General features: G+C 39.7%; 1 protein-coding gene across 1 annotated transcript in view; it reads right to left on the bottom strand.

Moving 5' to 3' along the window:
• CNTNAP2 (contactin associated protein 2) overlaps positions 1 to 22,026 on the bottom strand; it is a 1,963,583-nt gene that overhangs the window by 1,043,883 nt on the left and 897,674 nt on the right. Inside the window, exons 5-8 of the mRNA XM_049643059.1 lie at positions 19,294 to 19,497; positions 15,423 to 15,607; positions 8,809 to 8,952; positions 4,934 to 5,198 (exon numbers count right to left, since the gene is read on the bottom strand). Coding sequence (XP_049499016.1) covers positions 4,934 to 5,198; positions 8,809 to 8,952; positions 15,423 to 15,607; positions 19,294 to 19,497 — 798 coding nt within the window. The remainder of the gene's footprint in view (positions 1 to 4,933; positions 5,199 to 8,808; positions 8,953 to 15,422; positions 15,608 to 19,293; positions 19,498 to 22,026) is intronic.

The raw sequence follows: 22,026 nt of genomic DNA, 5'->3' as shown, positions 1-22,026 counted from the left end.
TTTGACTATACATCAGACAGTAATACACATGAATACTTTTTTACTACCACTATAATATTGCAATATTGTTCCTGGAAGATACATTTAGTATTCCAAAATGTAATGACAGAGTAAATACCTCCAAGCTGCTAGAACTTCAAAAAATTCTAACTTCAGATGAGAAGACATATCTGTAGGTCAACGTTTTCCAAAATGTAGGTCACTTGTTTTTAGATCATAAAAGAATTTGGGGGTCATGAAAATTTTAATGAAAAAGAAAAGGACAAAAACATCAAACTTACAAGAGTGCATCTAGGGGAACCTAGGTGGCTCAGCTGGTTAAGCATCCAACTCTTGATTTCAGCTCACCTCATGATCTCACAGACTGTAGGCTCCCAGAACCTCCTTGAGATTCTCTCTCTCTCTGCCCCTCCCGTGCGCATGTGCACATGTGTGCTCTCTCTCGCAAAATAAGTAAACTTAAAAAAAAAGCGTATCTAAAATAGCAAAGTACATTTTATTTCGTGAAACTCTGTTTTAGTAGGAATTGAGTACAATATAAAATGTTTTCTTACTGTGTTTTTAACAAAATCATTTGAATCTGGAGGATGTTATGCTAAGTGAAATAAGCCAGGTACAGAAAGGCAAATACTGCATGATCTCACTTTTATGAGGAATCTAAAGGAGTAGAAGTCATAGAACTAGACAGTAGAGCAGTGGTTGCCAGTAGCTGGAGGGTAGGGAAAACGGAAAGATGTTGGTCAAAAGATACAAATTTTCAGTTATGAGATGAAAAAGTTCCAGGGTATCTAATATATAGCAGGTGATTATAGTTAATGATACTATAATGTATACCTCAAATTTGCTAAAAGAATAGATCTTGAGGCACCTGCGTGGCTCAGTCGGTTAAGTGTCTGACTTCAGCTCAGATCATGATCTCACCACTCGTGAGTTCGAGCCCTGCGTCAGGCTCTATGCTGACAGCTCAGAGCCTGGAGCTTGCTTCAGATTCTGGGGTCTCCCTTTCTCTCTCTGCCCCTCTCTCACTCACGTTCTGTCTCTTTCTCTCAAAAATAAATAAACGCTAAAAAAAATTAAAAAAAGAATACATCTTAAGTGTTCTCACCATGCACATGAGCTCACACACACACACAAGTATGTGTGAGGTGACAGATTTGTTAATTTGGTTGTGGTAATTATTTCACAATGTATACATATATTATCACACACCTTAAAAAAATCACACTGCACAACCTGTACAATGTGTAAATACATACAATTTAACTTTGTCAATCCTACCTCAAAAAAGCTTGAAAAACAATTTTTAAAAACTCCAAATAATTTTAAAAACACAGTTCTAGGTCCACCTTCTCCACGGCTCTGACACGAAAGTTAAAACAAATGATACGCTCAAGTGAACACACGTTACCCGTCTGATACTTTTAGCACTTGCCCCCTTTTACTACTTACTCCTAGTTAAAGGAAATGCATAAATCTGGATTCACCACTCGCTAATTAGGGTTCTAAATAGAAATAAATATAGTGGAATGTTTTATAAAAGTTGATGTTGCAACTTGGAAAGTATTTTCACGGGAAGATAACCCACTGTGCAAAGCGAAGGTAACTCAGAGTTTGAGTGAATTTTACAAGTTGAATCCGTTGTCAAAACTAATGAGACCTGAAATTAATTACAACATAGAGGGAAAAAATACAAGGAATGGGTGAAAAAAAGTACTGAAAATTCTCTAACTTATAGGGTTAGTTTGAATTCATCACCAAGAACAATGCTGTCCAAGACAAAATGAAAAGGCTTGTGAACCATTTGAATTACCTTCATCTTGGACCACAGAACTTACTAACTAAAAGCAAAACCAAGATACAAGTATCTATTAACAGACAGTACTTGAGTGTCTCTATAATGACCTCTCAATGCACTATGCTAGAAGTGGTGTGTGTGTGTGTGTGTGTGTGTGCATGTGTGTGCACACAGTAATGTTATCAGTGACTGCTTTCCTCTTCTAAATTGTCTGTATCTTCTACATTTTCACAACCAAGCTATTTTTAAGTTTTTTTTTTTTAATTTATTTTGAGGAGGGGAGAGTGTGAGCAAGTTGGGGAGAGGGGACAGGGAATCCCAAGTAAGCTCTATGCTATCTGCGCAGAGCAGGACACAGGGATCGATTTTACGAACCACGAGAAAGATCTTTACCTGAGCCAAAACTAAGAGCCAGAGGCTCAACTGACTTAGCCACCCAGACACCCCTACAACCAAGCTATTTTAATAATAAAGTAAAGAAGGACTGACATTCATCAGTGTTCATGCTGCTGATAAGAATAGGGTAGATATATGGGGCGCCTGGGTGGCGCAGTCGGTTAAGCGTCCGACTTCAGCCAGGTCACGATCTCGCAGTCCGTGAGTTCGAGCCCCGCGTCAGGCTCTGGGCTGATGGACGGCTCGGAGCCTGGAGCCTGTTTCCGATTCTGTGTCTCCCTCTCTCTCTGCCCCTCCCCCGTTCATGCTATGTCTCTCTCTGTCCCAAAAATAAATAAAAAAACGTTGAAAAAAAAAATTAAAAAAAAAAAAAAAGAATAGGGTAGATATAATACAGACTATTTCCCTTTGTTAAAGCAAACATTAGTGCCCTGGGATTAACTTATTTTTCTAAATTATTTTCTCGGTGTTGCTACTTGCACTAAGTTACTCATACATTTAATTGAGTTGGGTAAAATGCTTTAAATATAGATGAAAATTGCCTTCTGTGAACTCCATGTGTATTTGTAGGATGGATGAATGTAGTCATATACTGAATCTCTTCCTTCTTTCTTTCTTTTATTTTTTAATAAACAGTTTAAATGAGTATAGACATAACTTTTAAAAAATGTATATGCATCTATATTTACCTGCTAATCTTTCTGAAACTTGAGCAGTAATAACTGATGTGATCTTGACTTCCACTATGTGTATAGGAAAAATAAATATTTGAAACAGTAAGGTATTTTCATTGGGATATATAAGAGCAAGGTTATAGAAATGTTTAAATTTCCCATGAGTTGCCCTTAATTTGCACAGATTGTTGGCTAAATTGGCAAAAATTCTAAAGTCCAATTTTATCATATTTAAGCAAATCTATTAAGGTAAATTAGTTGTTGCATATTGGATTCCTTTCTTCTTTCGTCCTTTTATTTTTTCGTAAAAATACAGTTTAAATTAGATGAAAGTATCTTAGAGTCCTAAATAAGATCAAATTAAATTAGGAAATTTTTATTGACCTGTACATTTAAGATCCTATCATTACCATCATAAGGGTTCATGTTACATGGAAAATCACCAGGAATTTGGGTTTGTTCAGAGAACGCTAGAAGGGAGGACTTCATACTTATATTTTTATGTATTTAGTCATTAGAAATGAATCATTAATCATAGTAAAATCTAACGGGGAGTTTTTCAACTATGGTCGATATTTGTATGCGTATGTGTTTTATGTGTTATTCTGGAATCTCCAGTTATTTTGTATTTGCTCTAAATCTCCCCAGGCGAATCTATACTGGGAAGTAGTGATAAAATATGGCTGATCAATCCATTTGAACATTCAGTGGAAAGCAAAACTAACAGCAAACACAGAAAAAGTAAACTTCCAGGCATTGCACAACAGCTTTTGATTTCAATAATTCGATACACCTCTGACATAATGGTCCCTATACCTTCCTTGAATCCTTCTCAGTCATAGTCTATACAGCCACGCCCTACAGAAACACAAAGCTTGTCGTATGGAAAGACACATACCCTTCGGCCAGAGATATTCTGTTAGTGAACACGAATTCAAATGGCCACAGTGTTAGCTCCACAAACATTCCCAGAGGACCTCTAATGTAACAGGTGCTATTCTATAGGCTAGAAGAGAAGAAGAGGCATCACCTCATCCCTTAAAGACCTAACAGCCTGCAGGGAAACGACACGGACACAAATAGTAGGACGTGTTAGAAACCATGTCAGGTGCATACATACGGTATTGCAAGTGAACAAGAATATTTAGAAATCAGAGTCGGCAGTCTTACAGTTGAGCATTTGAGTGTTTGGTACATCTGTACAAAGCGCTCAGTCAACGTTAGCTATTCCCATTTTCCATTTCTAAGGAGCTCTAACAAAATAAAAATATAATACTACGGCAAGGAATATCTAGAGAAATTTGATGAGAACTTTTACTGTTTATCAGTCCCCCTAGTTTTTCTCTGTTTATATCATCTCACCCTGTGATCCTAGCTTTCTTTGTACGATGTTAGTCAAAGATTATCCCAAGACTGCTAAGTTTATTCAGTTAAGAACAATTATGACCCCAGCCTCAGTCTAGGATACCATTGTGAGGTCATGTTTCAAAATCACCCTAAGCCAAGACAGTCTTTCCTCAGTTGATGCACACATCTTGTCATTCCTCCCTGTAACCACCCTTCGTTGTTATCGTTCTTGCTGTTGTTGCGGTTTTCCCGAAATACCACATAAATTTAGCTAGAAGACTTCGAGGCTCTGCTTCAAGCAGCTGAATATAACTTTAAAAGTCATAATGAAATTAACATGCACTTGTTACTAAGGGCAAAAGGTATCTGAATGTCCACCAAGTCAAAAACTGCCAGGTACTCTTCTGTTAGTAAAACAGACATTCTTCGTCTGTAAACGTGAAACACTCAGAGCACTACCCACCGTCCGATGAACATGAATTAGCGCTTATCAGCAAGAGAAGGTTTTGGTGCTGACACAGCCTCCACCGACTTGCCTCCTCGCCCAGGCCTCCCCTTCCCAGCAAGTGCCCGGGCACTCCGGGCAGCCAAGCTAGACCCTCACGAGTCTGAATCCGCACGGGACCCCGGGCACGCAACACCTACACGAGACAACAGAAGCGACGCGGGCTGGGGAAATCACGGCGGCCTCGGGAGCAGGCCGCGAGCGGGGCTCACTCACCTGAGGAGATGTCTATCTGGCTCATCTTGGTCTGCGTGACATTGATGCGAACACCCACTTTGCTTTCGGTCAGGTCGATCTCCACGTTGCCCAAATTATCCGCAAAGTGACTGAAAAGCAGGAGGCCGTTTGGGTTCCAGGTCCTGAACTGGAAACTGACGGAAAACAGGTCCTGGTCAAGCCGTCCCGGCACCTCCAGGTAACTGGTAGCGTTGAAAAACACAGGCACCGTGTAGGGCTCCACACACGAGAAACTCAAATTCCCCTGTAAGACACAAGGCCGCGCTTTGAGAGGCGCGCCGGCTTCAAACGAGCAGTCCGCGTCCCACGGCAGACAGAGCGACAGGTGCACAGAGGCCGAAGCCGAGCCTGGGCCCGCGCGAGCGCTCCGACGCGGCAGCCAGCGCGGTGGGGATTCGGCAACCGGACGCCCGGGCATCACTCCACCTGCAGGGTGTGCCTAAGGGCGGCCGGCGTCGAGATGAGGGATCTAAGAAGGGCCGTCTTCCGTGGAACTGGCGGACGACAGCCGACGGGGCGGGAGGCGTCCCTGCGGGGTGGGCTGAGTGCAGACGGCTGGACTCTGTGAACAAGGCAGGGGGCTGCCGCGCCCCTCCCCCGGTACCGATGAGGCACGAGCCAGGGAGGAGAGGCGGCTGCCGGCTTCCGGACGGCCTTTGTCCAGCGTCCCTTCACAGGTTAGCGGGGGCAGGGGAACTACGGCCATTCGGTTGCTATTTATTAACTGACATCAGGGGACAAAGATTCTTGGCTCTTATCCTTATACCGGATATATGTGAATTAGTATTAACTGTGCGGCATCAGCGTAATCGTGATTATTTCAGATTATGTTGTTATATTGTTATTGTGATATTAAATGTGCATAGATTATACTGAATTCGTGCTTCTGAAAATACTAATATGAACGTACAAAATGAAAAGAAACTTGATCATTAAAGCCTGCTCCTTTCCCCTCCCACTCCCTCTATTTTGTACAGAGAAATGTGACTTACCGTTCAGATACACTGTACTAAACGTTACATTCAGTGTGTAATTACCTTCCTATTAAAGGTCTGAAAACCTACATTTGCTTCCAACTTCTTTTATCCCGCTATAATATCCTGAGGAATATAATTTGTTGCCATTTTCATCGGGCCCTTCAATCATTTATTTATTTCACAACACAACACCACGGTGTCTATGTTTAGATGGACGGTTCTTCCATTTAGCACATTAGCCATCACATCTAACGCAGGCTGTCCCTCTGAATTAATATTCAAATTAAACCTGCATCTTCGCTTCACAGATGGTCATTTTTAAATGCTCGCTTTTACTGATGAAAAGAACTGCCTTCGCCTAATAATGGAGATGTTATAACTGACCACATACCTGGGTTGTGGAGATGGTCTCCCTGCAAAACTAAAGGTCCTTCCTGAGCAAAAATGCTGACTCTGGAGTCAATGTGTAATGAGGTACCAGAGGAGGTCACCAGAGGACGTGACTGCCAGCTGACCCTGGAGCAGGACTGGGACAATTAGAGGCTCCCCACCTCCTCCCCCATCCTTGGAACGTTTGCTACACTTGCCTCCTTAACTCCCGGAGGCCGCTCCAAAGACAGAGCCTTGAGACAGAGATGCGGGGTTGAGGCTATCTGAACTGGGTACTTGCGTGAAGTCAGTTGGGTCCTCCTGTCTCCATAAGTGAATCCAGTTAAGACCTCCATAAAACTTTTCAGACTTGGCAGGCAAGGCAGAGATCTACTCATCTCCTGGCTGCCCAAGACAAGCCTGGAAGTTCCCTTGCTTGTCTTGAAGCAAGTCCCTTGCTTGTCTATGAAACCGGCCACAAACCAGTGGGATGTGGTCTGCCTCTTTTGTCTCTCCCTGCCTCGGCATCCAAAGGCTGTTTTCAGATTACACCCAGGAAGCTCTCCAGGAGGTTGTGAACCAATATGAGGAAACGTGTTGGTGCGTGAAGACAGGGTGCAGGAGGAGTGTTGAGTCAATTTCACTGAAATACCAGCACGTGACATCTTTGAAAGCAAATTTCCTTCATAAATATTCCCTTTAGAGTTGCTTACAAAATATCCCACTTGTCTCTATTCTGCCTAAAATTTTAATATGTACACGTTTTTGTTTAGAAGCTTATTCCGTGTGGGTTCATTCTATTTTAACAAATATAATTATAGATAATTTATATCTATCTTTATTAAATATCTTTGTTATTCAAGTTAAAATAGCATTTGTAACTGCAATATATTTTGCAGTTAAAGGTGCCGTGGGAATAAGTCTCCATAGGAAAATCCTTTATAGTTTGGGTGCCTAATGAATGCATCTCAGGACCCAATGGGAGGTTTGGGCAGAAATAACACTTTACTGCTTCCTAAAGGTGCAGATAATACAAACAGTATTCTGATGATTTGGCTTCTGTACCTTTTTATCTTAAGCAATGATTTCTGGGAAAACAAAAGGACCCTGGTGCCATTTTATCCAAAGCTTAAAAAAGCATATATATTAATACTGCTCTAGGTAGGAAATAACACAATATAGGAGACTATGACCTCGGGGGTCACATGCTGTGAATCCACTCACATTCATTTTGGAAAGTTACTTTTCCAGGTAAAATCTCACATTTTTTTTTCATCTACAAAACGTGTATGACAACATCTTTACTCATACTGTAGTACTATTCTCAGATTACCATAAAAGTAACATTCCTAGCACAGTGCCTGCTGCCTATAAATGGAACTATTACTATTTTTCTCTATATTAATGTTTGATGAGATCATTTCAAATTTCAACTTTTTAGTCAGTATATACTATTATTTTTAAGAAAAAATAATTATTAAAGAAAAAGTTCACATTAATTATTTTATACCTTAATAATTTTTTTTTATAACTGACCTGGGACTCCTGTTTATTCATTACAGGATTTCTTTTTGTCCAGTCATTTTGTAAAAAAAAAACCCTCGGCTCAAATGCAGCGCAACTGACCATCAGAGCTCTTCTGGGACATGAGGCAAGCATTCGTAACGTTATCTACTGTTAGTGGTTTCCCGAATGCGTGGGTCTCCGGAACCCCAGACTCTTCCAAATAATACTTGTAGATTGAAGTTAACTCCTGCTCTTGCAGAACAACAGGGGACACATACTATATTTTTCAGCTGGTATCTTTCAGTGATGTTAAGCAGTGTCATGGAGAAGCGGGTATGCTAGAGCATTCTTCGATTTTTGCTCTCCTCCTTTAAACAGTTAAATCTGGAAACAACTCCCAAAGGAAGCTGGAAGAAGATCCCTGTCAGGCTCTATGTCACAGCCTTCACTACCCAGTGGCAATCGATCCTTATTTAACTGCCTGATATTTAGTATGTTCTGGCTTTCACAAAAAGTGTATTTATTTACTGATCTGGATGCGTTATCTCTGGAAACATACAAGTGAGTACAATCAAGTTCCTGGATGTAACACTTTCTAAAATATTGAATTAAATCATAAACAAGAATTGGAAAGCCATATATGATCAGACATCTGGAGACATGATGCTGCCAGTGTAAGGGCTGCTGACCTGCCAGGACAAAGCACAACTGAGGTTCGCCTGTCCCTCTGAGGCAGGGAATCCAGAAACATGGTGTCAAAATCCTGTGCCCCATCTGAGTGAAACTTACCATCTATTTCACTCTAATCGACCTCAAAAACTATTACCTATTCTCAGAATATATCCACTCGTTACACATTTTTAGGCAACTCTCAAGTTACTTTTACACTGTTGAGCCCCACATCGGCATGATGACAAATGCTGTGTGACGCTGTTCGATACTCCACAGAAAACAAAACTGTGACGTTTCTCTATATCAGTATTTTGGAGTGAGCAATCTTACCACATTTGAGGGCTCTAGTTTCTTCCTTTTTGCAAGATCAGTTATGTTGATACCATTGTAATTAATGCTTTCCATGCAGCCTTTGAAGTTCTTTCTACTGCTGGAACTTGGCTTCCCAGAGAAGGGTATGCCTCCGAAGGTTATCTTTGAGAAAAGAAAATTATAAAAGTTCACACTGTGTTTGACTTAAACAAGTAACATTCACAATAAATTAGACAAAACTGTTAATACAGCCAAAGTCAATTATCTTACCTCTCCTAGAATATACAGACATTTTTTCTTCCTCCAGAATCCGTTGCATATTAAATTATGTTGTTATGGAAGTCCATAACAGTATCATTAATTCTGGCAATTAGATTATGATTTTAATAAGTAAATAGTAATAATATTTACCAATGTAGCCACTCAAAAGGCATTTTATAAATTTTCCTGAAATGTTTCAAAAGATTTTATTGAGGACGCTTCTTTCATTAATATTAAAAACATATTTTTATGTTTATCATTCAAAGATATACTAATCAATGCTTCTAGTCATCATGAGATACCCAGTATGAATATAATACTACCCTGAAAAAACCACAGCCCAAAGGAAGAAATATTGTATTTATCCTATGTAGACTTAATTTTACTCTAAAAAACCATTGAGTCAAATATTCACTAGACTTGGGGCGCCTGGGTGGCTTGGTCGGTTGAGTGTCTGACTTCAGCTCAGGTCATGATCTCACAGTCCGTGAGTTCGAGCCCCGCGTCGGGCTCTGTGCTGACAGCTCAGAGCCTGGAGCCTGTTTCAGATTCTGTGTCTCCCTCTCTCTCTGCCCGTCCCCTGTTCATGCTGTTTCTCTCTGTCTCAAAAATAAATAAATGTTAAAAAAAAATTTAAAAAAAAAAATATTCACTAGACTTATTCGAATACAGAAAATGGTTCAAAAAGTCTTGTTACTACATTAAGAACATATTAGGACGTGGGGGCTATGATGTGAGCACTGAGGCTGAGAGATATTATACGTCTTCTGAATCCTAGGGAATAAGCTGGACACCCCTTACTGTGATTCTCTGGCTGCTAACTATCACCTATAAAAAGAGAGTACGTATTTTTCCATGTATCTTTGGCCAAGTTACAGCAGTATAGTATCAACTTCCTATAATGTAAAATTATACTTAATATATGTATTGCCATAATGACATTTACTGCTAATAGTGAATTAGTAGTAAATAAATTTAAATACTAACCAGAGCTGCAGTACCAAGATATATAAGCCAGATGTTACTTCTCTTTTAATTATTATTCAACGGTACCATTATTAACTTTTCCTATAAAGCTTTGAAAATGAAAGCAGTTGTTAAACATTTTTGAACACCAAGACTTGGTATTTGAAACATAAGAAACAGACCTTTGTGTTCTAGGAGGCCATTAGCAAATTATGGTCTTTTATTTAGTGTCACGGCATTTTAGAGGCTTAGTTTTAGGGGAAAAAAGCACAAATTAATGATAGTTTATGAGACAATATAAAAAAACAAAGGACTTCACTGAAAATAAAATTTGGTAATAATGGCTAGTTGAAAATGTATCATTTACCACAGAGTTTATATATGAAAGAAGAAGGGGAGACTGAGAATAAATATATAGAAAGGATTAGGAAATGACAAAAGGAAAATTATACTGTAAACTAAAACAGTAGAATTACTAGGAAAATATCTTTAAGTGGCACTAAACTGAACTTATTAGGTCCTAACTAAGTATATCTAATACCAAAGGTAAGAATTATTGATAATTACGTGGAGTGTTATAATTTCCATCTACAGTTTATTTTACCAGTTCTTTCCCAGTTGATAGAATAAAATTTTCTATGCTTAATGACATGCATCGCATTTTTTAATACTTTTTTTTAAGTTTATTTATTTTTGAGAGAGCAAGGGAGTACAAGTGGGGGAGGGGCAGAGAGAGAGGGAGAGAGGATCCCAAGCAGGCTCCGCTCTGACAGCGGGGCTTGATCTCACGAATCATAACCTCAGCTGAATTCAAGAGTCAGACGTTCTACCGACCGAGCCACCCGGGTGCCCCATGCAGTGGCACATTTTGAACGTTATTACTAAATACTAGTTTCAACATACTGTCTCATTCTTTCTCCAGGTGTATGGTTTATTTATTTTGGAACTTTTTTGGAACTTTTTTCTTTGGGATGACGATTAAGCACTCCTCTGGTTTCCCTGCTTTCAGCAACCCTCAGCACATGTCCTACCTCATCATCAGAGGGAAGCAACAGAGGCTCAATTTACCAGATTTCCTCACAACTAGGAGACGTGGGTTCAAATCCCAATTCCTAGTACAACTAATCATATGATATTAGATTGTCACTTCTTCTGATTATGCATTCTCATCAGTAAAATGAAGTGCCTGAACCACAAAATATTTTGATATTATAATCATTCAGGTAGCCAAAAAAAGCCATCATTGCAGTTGCTAGATAATCATATATTCATATAACTCACGATTGGCTTACTGATGATGTCACCATTCAGTAACAACCCTGACTCTAAGGAAATAGCCACATTCACCATTTTGTCAGTTACCAAGAGCTTGCACAGCGCGGCAGAGACTGCTAGATAGCTCCGACTGTCCTTTCTCACACCTTCTTTAGGAAATGCAAACATTCTTCAGCGTGCACAGAGCTCTCCAGCCAACCTATGGCATTCACCAACCTCCGTGAAGCAAGGTTTGGTCTTGTGAGAATAAAGTAGAACCTTGTGTGAGTCTAAGAACTATAAATGAAAGGGGAGGCGAGCACAGCCTTCTCCACTCTTCCTTCCCACCAGGAATGCAAGATGGAAGGTGAAGAGCCATCGTGGGATGACTTGCAATGGGGGTGGAAGAGCGGCAGGGTAAAAGCAGACTGGGGTCTTGATGACCACGACGCTGCCATGTGAGCCCAGGGCTACCTGCCCACATCACCTTCTATGTGGAGGCATCTGTCACATAACCGACACGTGGGGTGGTTCCTATTGCTTCCTACGCTTCTTCAAGTGCTATGACAAAGGAGTTTTACATTCACTTTCCAAAAGGGGACTATGATTTGTCCACTGTCACACACCAGTAAGAAGCAAAAAGGGACACAAACCCAGGCCTTTGGGTCCAGTTTGAGCCGTGCAGTTGATTCTCTACGAAATCCTAGCTGGGTTCTCTCTCAAATCCTAGCCTAGCTCTCCAGCTATCAAGGGGCATGCATTCCTCTACTTCCCAAGCAGAACTGTACTGTAAAGGCAATGGCATAATAGGCACAGTGGGTGCGTCCTGGAATTTAGCTGCGGAAAAGAGAGAAGCCAGGCCAAACATCAGTGTGTGGTCCTGCCCTTTGGCCGAGATGAAGGATGTGCATCTGTTTACCTTTGTACTTTCTCAGGGCAGCACGGGGCTAGCAGTTTGCCTGCAAATGGTGATTGGCTCACTCTTCAGTGTAACTAAGCTCCAGGAGGTGAGTAAGGCGAACTCTTAAACCATCCTCCACAAGACAATGCCCACAATGAGTCACCTCAAAGAAGCAAACGTGTTTTCTACTGTTTCTTTCATGATGTACATCTCTGGGAATGGCTATAGGTATTAATTTACCCCTATGGTGTGCTAAATCCTACTCATGCTGGCTCATGAAAACGGATTGTTAAACAGAGCCACTGTTAAAAACTAAAATATATAGATTTAAATTAAATTACGATAAACAAAACATAACCACTCAGAACGCATCTCTGTATTTTTTTATTATGTATGTTCTTGAGATGATTTGTATTTAGTCTGTATGATGGGATTACTCTATCATGGTGTGCTAAAATAAATATATTTGGTCTTTGTTCCCAGTTCCTGGCACAGAGCTCCTAAAACCCTTGGAATTTCCTGAGTAATAGGAATGACTTCGATTATTCATAACAAGCCCCACTTGGGGTCTGAGTCTAGTTATTGTATGGATGAGTCAAAGAAATATGTGCAAAAACACCGAGAGACTGACTCAATTCAACTGACTCCTGATTCTTTATCAATAAATTAACATTTTTCCCAGTGTCTCTAACAATGTCTCAGGCATTGTCGTCTACAGCTGAAGTTCTCAAACATGGTGTGTATAATTGATGGGCCTCAACGTGTCCAGGAAAGTGCTGACCCTCTATGCAAGGTCTTGTGTGTGCATGAATATTCATAGATTTCACCACAAACTCATAGAGTGTATGACCCCAAATTTTTAATTCTGTTTTTTGAAAATTGGAATTGTGTTTGCCCACTGCTAATGTTCCAGGATCTCTAATCTCTTGTATGATACTTCAGAGTTTATTAATGGAGGATGAATAATTTATCTTTAGGTTCTCTCATACAGGGAGAGATAAGCTACCTAAGCCAAGAAATACACTAATTTAGAAAAAAAGAGAAACTTCTGGGATTTTAACATTCTTTCCCTTGCAATGATCATTTTGCTTTAAGGAAATTTTGGGGGAATGGATACAATTATTTTCTGATAACCTTAAACTTATTTTAATGTTAATAAAGTCTCAATATCAAGGTTTATGTAGCATAATCTATTTTAAATTCCTATATAGGAATGTATGTAACAGATTCATCTTGGAGACAATTTAGAAACTATTTAAATATTTAAAGAAAATATAGAGGCACCTGGGTGGCTCAGTCAGTTGAGCGTCTGACTTCGGCTCAGGTCGTGATCTCACAGTTCATGGGCTCGAGCCCCCTGTCGGACTCTGTACTAACAGCTCAGAGCCTCGATCCTGCTTCGGATTCTGTGTCTCCCTCTCTCTCTGCCCCTCCCCTGCTTGTGCTCTGTCTCCCTATCTCTCTCAAAAATAAACATTAACGAAAAAAAAAGAAAAGAAAATATAAAACACAGGTGTAAATCCTAACTTTTTCAATTATCTTATGGTAAGCCTACTACACATTTTTAAAAATCTCTGTGTGTGTATATGTGTGTGTGTGTGTGTGTGTGTGTGTGTGTGTACACACAATTTCAAAACTGGGAGCGAGGCATACTGAGCACAGAAACCCCAAAGGGTCACAGCTACCATACACTTGATATTTTTTTTTTTTTAAGTTTTTAAATTTATTTTGAGAGAGGGAGAGCACGTACACACACGGGCTGAGTAGAAAAGGGCTACAGAGAGAGGGAGAGAGAAAATTCCAAGCAGGCTCCTGCTGTCAGCGCAGAGATCGACGCGGGGCTCTGTCTCATGAACCGTGAGATGGTGACCTGAACCAAAACCAAGAGTTGGATGCTTAACTGTCTCAGCCACCCAGGCGTCCCTACACTTTATATTTTTAAAGAAAACACAGTGATATTTGACGTGTTCTGGGCATTATGTGAAACGCTAGCTTGAACTAGTTCACCGTTCCAACATCCTACTACACTGCTTTTGATGATTTCCTGTCTTTGTGAACATGAGTTTTTAGCTGTTTCTCTGATAAAAACAGTGTCACATGAAGGCAAAAGTGGGACAGAAGATGAGAACGGCAGTCAAATCTGATTCCAAAATCTGAGGAGCTAGACAGCACAGGAACACTCCGCCCATCGGCAAGTGACCATTGTTCTTTCTTTCATACGAATGTACTTTTTTTCTTTTATTTTAGCTGCATTTTTTTCAAAGGGCTCCCGAGTTGTTAGGCTATTAACATATATTAAGTTGTTTGGCTCAAACTATTACAGAATAGCCTAGGATTGCTGTGGAAAAAATTATAACACACTGAGGGTTTTGCGAAGTAAGGAAGTTTGGAAACCTCTTGCTGAATAATATTTCATCCTATTTATTTTAGTGCTACTCTTTTTCATTGTCATCCTTTTTCTTCTAGAAAATGTAACACTGTTGTGAATATTGTCTAGAACTCTTATCTCTATATGTGATTAACATTTTGTGTGGACATTTTAAGGTTGAACTGCTCTCCAAATAATTTATTAAAAAACCTGAAATGCCAACCTGTATAATATGTGACTATATAGTTTTTATGGGATCGATATGATCAATAATTTTTTTAATCGTTGGTCATTTAGGGAGTAAAATACGTCCTCTTATTTATGAACAACCTCTTAAAATATTCTATATTTACTTTCTTTCTTATATGATAATTCTATCTGAGAAAATAGAACCTGACTGAGGAACTATCTACAGTCATGAATTCATAAATGACTTAATATAAATCAGAACTTGGAATTTCTCAGTCAATATTTTGTAATAAATATTAGGCAGCCCTGCGTTTATAGTGTGATGTCCATCCACCCTCAAGAAGAATGGGTGATTTATAGCATAATTAACTAACAATGGACAGATTACATCTTGTATTTGATTCTGGACTTACTAAATTGCCCTGATGACAGGACAGATGGCCCGTTCCCTTCAAATGATTACGTTGGTACCAAGATTTTTAAAACATTTCAAATACAATTAAAAACTAGAGATTTAGAAACGAATAAAATGACAGCGTGAATAGATTGGGCCCTGAAGTGGAACGATGAGACTTCCCCGGAGTCGAAAGCGGGTGGCGTTGGCAGCTACGGGCCTGGCGGTCTCCCGGCAGAGCCGTGGGGGACGGCGGCAGCCCCCGGGCCCTCCCGCCACGGCCACGTGCTGGCGCTCACCTCGTAGTCCAGGTCCAGGTAGTCGAACTCTCCGTTGGTGCGGAAGTGCTGCACGCCCCTGTCCAGGGTGAGGTTGATGCTCCGGCCCTGGCGCTCGATGACCACAGAGTGCCAGTGGTGGTCGTCCAGCAGACTTCCGGTCGTCACAGACGTGTGGCCGTAGATGGGGCCGAGCTGGTTGCTTCCTGAGTCGTGGGACGAACAGAAATGAGGCAGTGACACCACAGTGACCCTGGGGGGCAGCGGACTTTTCATTTACAGCCATAGGCCGGCGTTGCCCTCAAAAGTCCCGTCGACTGACACTGCCGTAGGGCCCAGCATGCACAACTACGCTTAAAAACAGCATACTCAAAATACATAAAAGTTATTACAAATGGGAAACATCTCCTTTAAAAAGAAAAAAAAAATGAGCTTTTTTTTCCCCACGGTGCCATGAATTCCGCTAGATCTGATGGGTTCCTTACAGAGTCAGTGCCCATGGCTCTGGAGCAAAGTGCCCGAGTTCTCACGCTGGCTCCAGCAGCGGCTCGCGCCTCATCCTGGGCGAGCTGGCCGCTTCCCTGCACATACGCTGCCTCACGTATAAGATGGAGAAAATAAGAGCAGCAGCTTTACAAGGTTGCTATGACGATTAAAGTAATTAGTACACGCAAAGGACTCAACTTACTTCTTGGCAAAGAGTGAGCACTCGCTACACCATGTTACCTGTTAACCGTCTTTCATTGTTGCTGTTATTTTTATTATCGGTCAAGAAAACACAGCATGACGGTTTCCAGTTCTCACTGGCTCCAAAAGCGGTCATTTTAAGCACAGTGTAGTATTTAATTGCACGGAAAATTAACTCGAGTTCTATTTTAAAATAAAAACTTGCAAAAATGTATCTGTGGCATTAATCTAGTTTATGGCAATAAGGCCATAAATGAGAGTGAAAGGGTGCAAGAATCCAAAATGTTTACTCAAGTCATCTCTGTTTACCGTTCACACGTTTTATACTACCTTCTATTTTGCCTAATCAAGTATTGCTTTCCGTGGTCAGGCAAAACTAAATGCTATAAAAATATATCATGGTTTCAGAATAAATAGAATGACAGAAATAAGAGAAACACACAACTGATTAGAGCATCGAATTCTTTCTTTCTTTTTTTTTTTTCTCACAGTTAGGATGCTAATGATGTCTCCACCTGACATTTTCTATACTTTTCCTAGATCGGATTTTCTTTCCTTCTGGTGATGAAATGAAACGTGCCTGGATTGTGACCATGATTGTGTATGGACATGTGGCGGTGGGGCAGAGAGGGAGTAAGAAAAGCATGAACAAGTCTAAGTGAAAGGACACACTCAATTTTATTACTTTAAATTACTTTAAATGGCTACAAGACTCAGCAGCAGCTAGATATGCCTGATATTTAGGTAATGGCATTCAAAAGGCACAGTGGACCTATGAGTGAGTCCATTTCCTTGACTGTCATAAATTCCAGTCAGTCAATGAAACTGCAAGTAAACTGCTTTGCAGTGAAAAGGTGATGATCATTCTGTGAGGTCACAGGATCGGGTACTTGCTTCAGAACAGTAACATCACACCTATATAAAGCACATGGCTTTTAAAAGGCTTCTCTCTGTGTTTCACTTTAGAAAAAAAAGGAGAAAGGGTTGAAAAAATAAAGGTCCTTAGATATAATTCAACTGCTCTGTGTGTGTGTGTGTGTGTGTGTGTGTGTGCATATTTGTTCAAGTGCTTAGATTTTATTTTCTGTTATCAAACCTCTCCCCACCCATTTCTGCTTTTCGTCTTCTATTTAAACTTGTTTCAAAAATGATTTAGAGTGGGGCACCTGGGTGGCTCAGTCGATTAAACAATCAATTCTTGGTTTCGGCTCGGGTCATGATCTCAAGGTTCGTGGGTTCGAGCCCCACATCAGGCTCCACGCTAACAGTGCAGAGCCTGCCTGGTATTCTCTTTCTCTCTCTCTCTCTCTCTCTCTCTCTCTCTCTGTCCTCCCCTGCTCATATCTCTCTTGCTCTCTGTCTCTCAAAATAAATGAATAAACTTAAAAAAAAAGAAACTGTCCTTTTTTAGTATAATACTGATTTTCAAAGTAATAAAATTTAGTATGTTTGGACCGCTCACACTGATAAGCCAGTGAAAGAGGCAGAATCTGTTTTCATGTTCTAATCTTTAGTTTTGTAGCTTCCTCCTGGGATGCATTTAACATGAGAGTTTCAGCTATTAATATATTTTAGATGTAAATTTTTGTAGAATTCTGTTACTCTTTATAAAAGAAGACTTTATGGAATTTGTATGATACCCTTCAAAAAGTTCTTACATAAATCCTGAAATTTTTAGCCAAACGAGAGGCTTAAAACGCTTAAAAACAACAAAAAACCAAACCAAAGAGTAACTCACTCCAGTTCAACTCCTTTTCCAGGCAATATTTCATTTCTCTGATTCCTGATTCTCCAATTTCTAGTTGATTATGTTTGAAAAACTCGCTTCCACATTTCTTATCTTTTCTTAAACCTATGTCAATATAACTACTGTCCTTTCTATTCCATGGAGAGAAAGGCAGCAATAACGTCTACGGGGCGTCAGCCAATATTCACCTGCCTGTCTTCCTCTTCGTGACATCTTAGGTGAATCCGAAACAGTAGCCACATCTTTTCTCTTCCTGGTCTCTGACACCACTGGTTCTACCTGCCACGGTCCACTGCCCTCAGTCTCCATGTAACACCTTCTCTCAATCTCATACATGCAACCCCCTGAAATGCACCAGGTCCATTTTAGACCTCCTCTATTAGAAGAAACACATGATCCTTTCTTAGAAGAAACTCTATGGAGAAAACAGAGTTGTCTCTATTTCTGAAAACGGCACTCACATCCATTAGGTGTCGAGGAATTCTCCTTCGCTAATTCTCTTTCTTTCTAATTACCAGTAGGCTGAACTTACCGCTAAAATCATGTCCCAACTAGACCTACTTCCCTGCATCTCTGCTGACGGCCACCTCCGCAAGCCAGGGCCATCCCTCACTTGCATGATGCGGAAGTCTGGCTTTGCCTCTTGTGCAAACACAAGCATTTTATTTTACAGAAGACTCAGCAAAACTTTTAAAAATAAGATCATGAGGCCACATGGTTTAAAGCCTACCTATAGCGTCTCTTCCTTAAAGAATAATATCTAAAACCTTTACCATGCCATACAGCATCTTAATAGGATTTGAACAATCCCCAACTTCCAGATTTTGTCTTCTCTCCCACTGATTCATTTCATCCACCCCCACCAGCCTCCTTCCTGTTCCCCGAGCAGGCCAGATTTTCATCAGTAGGGATTGCTACCTTGGACTGCTTTTTCTCCTCAGCATTCTCATGGCTAGTTTTAGTCATAACTGAGATCTCAGCTTGAGTACCTTCCCGGGAAGGATATTCCTCAACACTTATTCCAATGTCGACCCTTCTTGCCTCTGTAGTATCCTTTATCATCTTAGCCTATTTAATGGAGCTGATACTACTTCTCATTATTTGAAGTCTTTGCTTTTGATCCAGTTGTTTTAAAATAATAATAGATAAGATATCATCTGACTCCTCCACTAGGTCATACATTTCATGAACTCAAGGACCTTCTCTATTTGCTCACCACCATATCTCAGATATTAGTATAGTACCTTGCTTAGGCCAAGAATGTAATAATTATTTTTTAATAAATAAGTATATGCAAATTAAAATGGATTAACCCACTATGGATTAAAAATAAATTGAAAACATAACAGGAAATGTTTTTTTTTTTATAATTTATGTTTTAAGGATTAAGCAACATTAACATTTTACTAATGGGAATACTAATAAAAGGAAAGAATGGGGCCAAAAGTCAGAACATACCTAGGTTTAAGCTGAAGACCAGCTTGGCTTTTTTCAGTTCCAGGGTAATGTAATCCCCTTGCTGTCCTTCTCCATGCAAGATCACCCCTTCACTTTCAGAGGTTTTAAATTTCAAGGCGATGACATCTTTAAGTGTTTTCATCTTCTTGTTTCTGAATCTATATGGTAACACAACGTGGCCATCAAAGTTGATAACATCAGCCCCTAAAAGAAGAAACAAGTAACATTTTATTTCAATTCTTCTGTGTTGCTACCCACTGCAAAATACACCCACTTCCGATGGATGTCTGCACAGAATAAATGAGAAAGAAGTGTTTTTTCCTGAAAAATCTGGAGTCCTGGTTCTTGTTCTATTTCTTCTTTTGGCTTATGTGTTCTGAAATAAATTTTATGGAGGGTATTCATAAAAAATGATCAAAGGGACCTTTGGTAGCATAAAATCTTACTTCAATTATAATACTAACAACATAAATTCCATTAATTATTTATATGCTTCAAATATTAACTTGGGAGTCTGGAGTTTACTGGAAAAAAGTAATTTTTTAAAAATCTTTGACGTATTATGAGATTTTAATATTATCTTTCTTAAATGGGGCTACTCATGGTTTTTAAATATACACTTCACTCACAAATTTATTTTTTGATATAGGAATAAAGGATCCTGGAATGCAGGGTTTGAGGGTGTACTCATTTTTCTAACGGTTTATGTTCAACTCCATTTTCAGTAGCCTTTATGGTAGTACCCAGAGTTTATAGCTAATTGAACTTTAAGAAGCTTTTTACTATTTGCTCTTGGACCTCACATCTGCCTGAAATTTCTTGTTAGCCGCATGTCTTTGGAAGAGAGAGACAGACTGCCCATGTTTTTTGCTACCATGAGCAAAGACATCCTTGCCCATATATGCGTTAGAAGAACAAATATCTAGCCTCATCTCTGACTAGAGTAACTCTAATTTGAGTTTAGAGAATTTTATTGAAGACATAAAATTATATAAACTTTTTGGAAGCATGAACAATTTTGTCACCATCCTTAGAAACAGGTGATGGGGGGGAGTGGATTAGTTTCATAATTGCTACTTACTCACACCAGAAAGAAAAATGAAATGAATCTTACTTATTATGCACCATTGGTTAGTAAGTTTCCAATCCATGGGATGGCTCAAAGATGAACTGTAATTATTCATATCAAGTTTTGAGTACAAACAGAAGCTTAGTTATAATTAGACCTTTGTCATTAAAAATATTTGTAAAAATCCTTTCCTTTTAGCTTTTACTTTTAAATAATAGAAAACCTAGTCATGGGGCACCTGGGTGGCTCAGTCTATTAAGCGTCTGACTTTAGCTAAGGTCATGATCTCACAGTTCATGGTTCGAGTCCCACTTCGGGCTCTGCGCTGACAGCTCAGAGCCTGGAGCCTGCTTTGGATTCTAAGTCTCCCTCTCTGCCCCTCCCCCAGAGACAGCTCGTGCTCTCTCTCTCTCTCTCTCTCTCTCTCTCTCAGAAATGAATAAATATCAAAAACAAATTTAAAAAATAAAATAAAACCTAGTCAAACTAGATAGCTTTAATTACTTTAGAATTACAAGCCTGAATGAAGCCCGCCTCTCAGTTTGGGGCAAGGTCATGCTAAAGAATTCCAGAGTGACATTGGAGAAAAATAATAACAAGTTTAAAGTCTCCTGGAGAAATGTTTTCTCATCTCCTGTCCTAGTTCTCTGGCACTTGTTTGCTTCAGTTGCCACAGGGAATACTTTAAGCGGGCCACCAAGCTACCATGGTAGCTTCGGTGGTGGGGCAGAATGTAGTCACCACGGCCACATCCACTTTGTGCATCACTTGCCATTACAAGTTTTGCTCTTATTTAGTTCTTATTTAATTAGAGAATTGTTGCATTCCACAAAGTTCAGAAAGAAAAATATAACTTTCACTTTAAATTTTCATCCATATAGTCAATTCTTTACTGTCCATAAAAAGATCTTCTTAATCAACAGAATTCTGTTCTCAAAGGCTGTAAATCACAGAGGTTTATTTTACTATGGGGGAAAAACCAACCATTAAATTTAGGCTTCTGCTAACACTGCAAAGCCAATTAGACTTTAGCTTAATCATCTATACTGTCACAGCTGAATTCCAATTGCAATATCTTTATCATCTGTGATGAGAGGTAAGAGAGAAAAAAAGTGGAATATGATTATAAAATCCCAGGTTGAATTTATAATCCAGCAGTCAGTAGAAATTACTTTTTGTCTTGAAAAGTGCATAAACGAAAAGTCAGGAGGAGGGAGTAAATTCTGAACTCCAGAAAGTAATTTTGCAGTCAATTTCGTGTCAGTGACAGTTGAATAATAGACACATCATTGTTTTATACACCTTCAATATATATTAATTGACATAAAATATTCCCCATTCATCTCTCAGGAAGGAAATGTTCCCCGAGCTTAGATAGAAGAAAGAATTCACCCCTCCCCTATCTTCTTCTAAATCAAAATCTACAATCAGTTCCAGGCACAGAATAGCACAAATGTTGGTGCCTCTCGTCCTCACTTTTAGGGCAATGGAAAAAGTGAGGAGAAGGACGGGCATGGTTGATCTCTTCACGCAGCCCTAGAATATTAAGAAACACATAAAGGAACACTATTCATGTGGACCAACACTCATCTGACAAATGGTAAGTGGTCAATGGTCATTCGAGAAACTGATAAAACGCTCTGCAAGCCAGCTCTCTTGCATTA

The sequence above is a fragment of the Panthera uncia genome, chromosome A2 (genome assembly GCF_023721935.1).
Source record: "Panthera uncia isolate 11264 chromosome A2, Puncia_PCG_1.0, whole genome shotgun sequence".
Lineage (NCBI taxonomy): Eukaryota > Metazoa > Chordata > Mammalia > Carnivora > Felidae > Panthera > Panthera uncia.
This window is presented reverse-complemented; position numbering and strand designations above follow the sequence as displayed.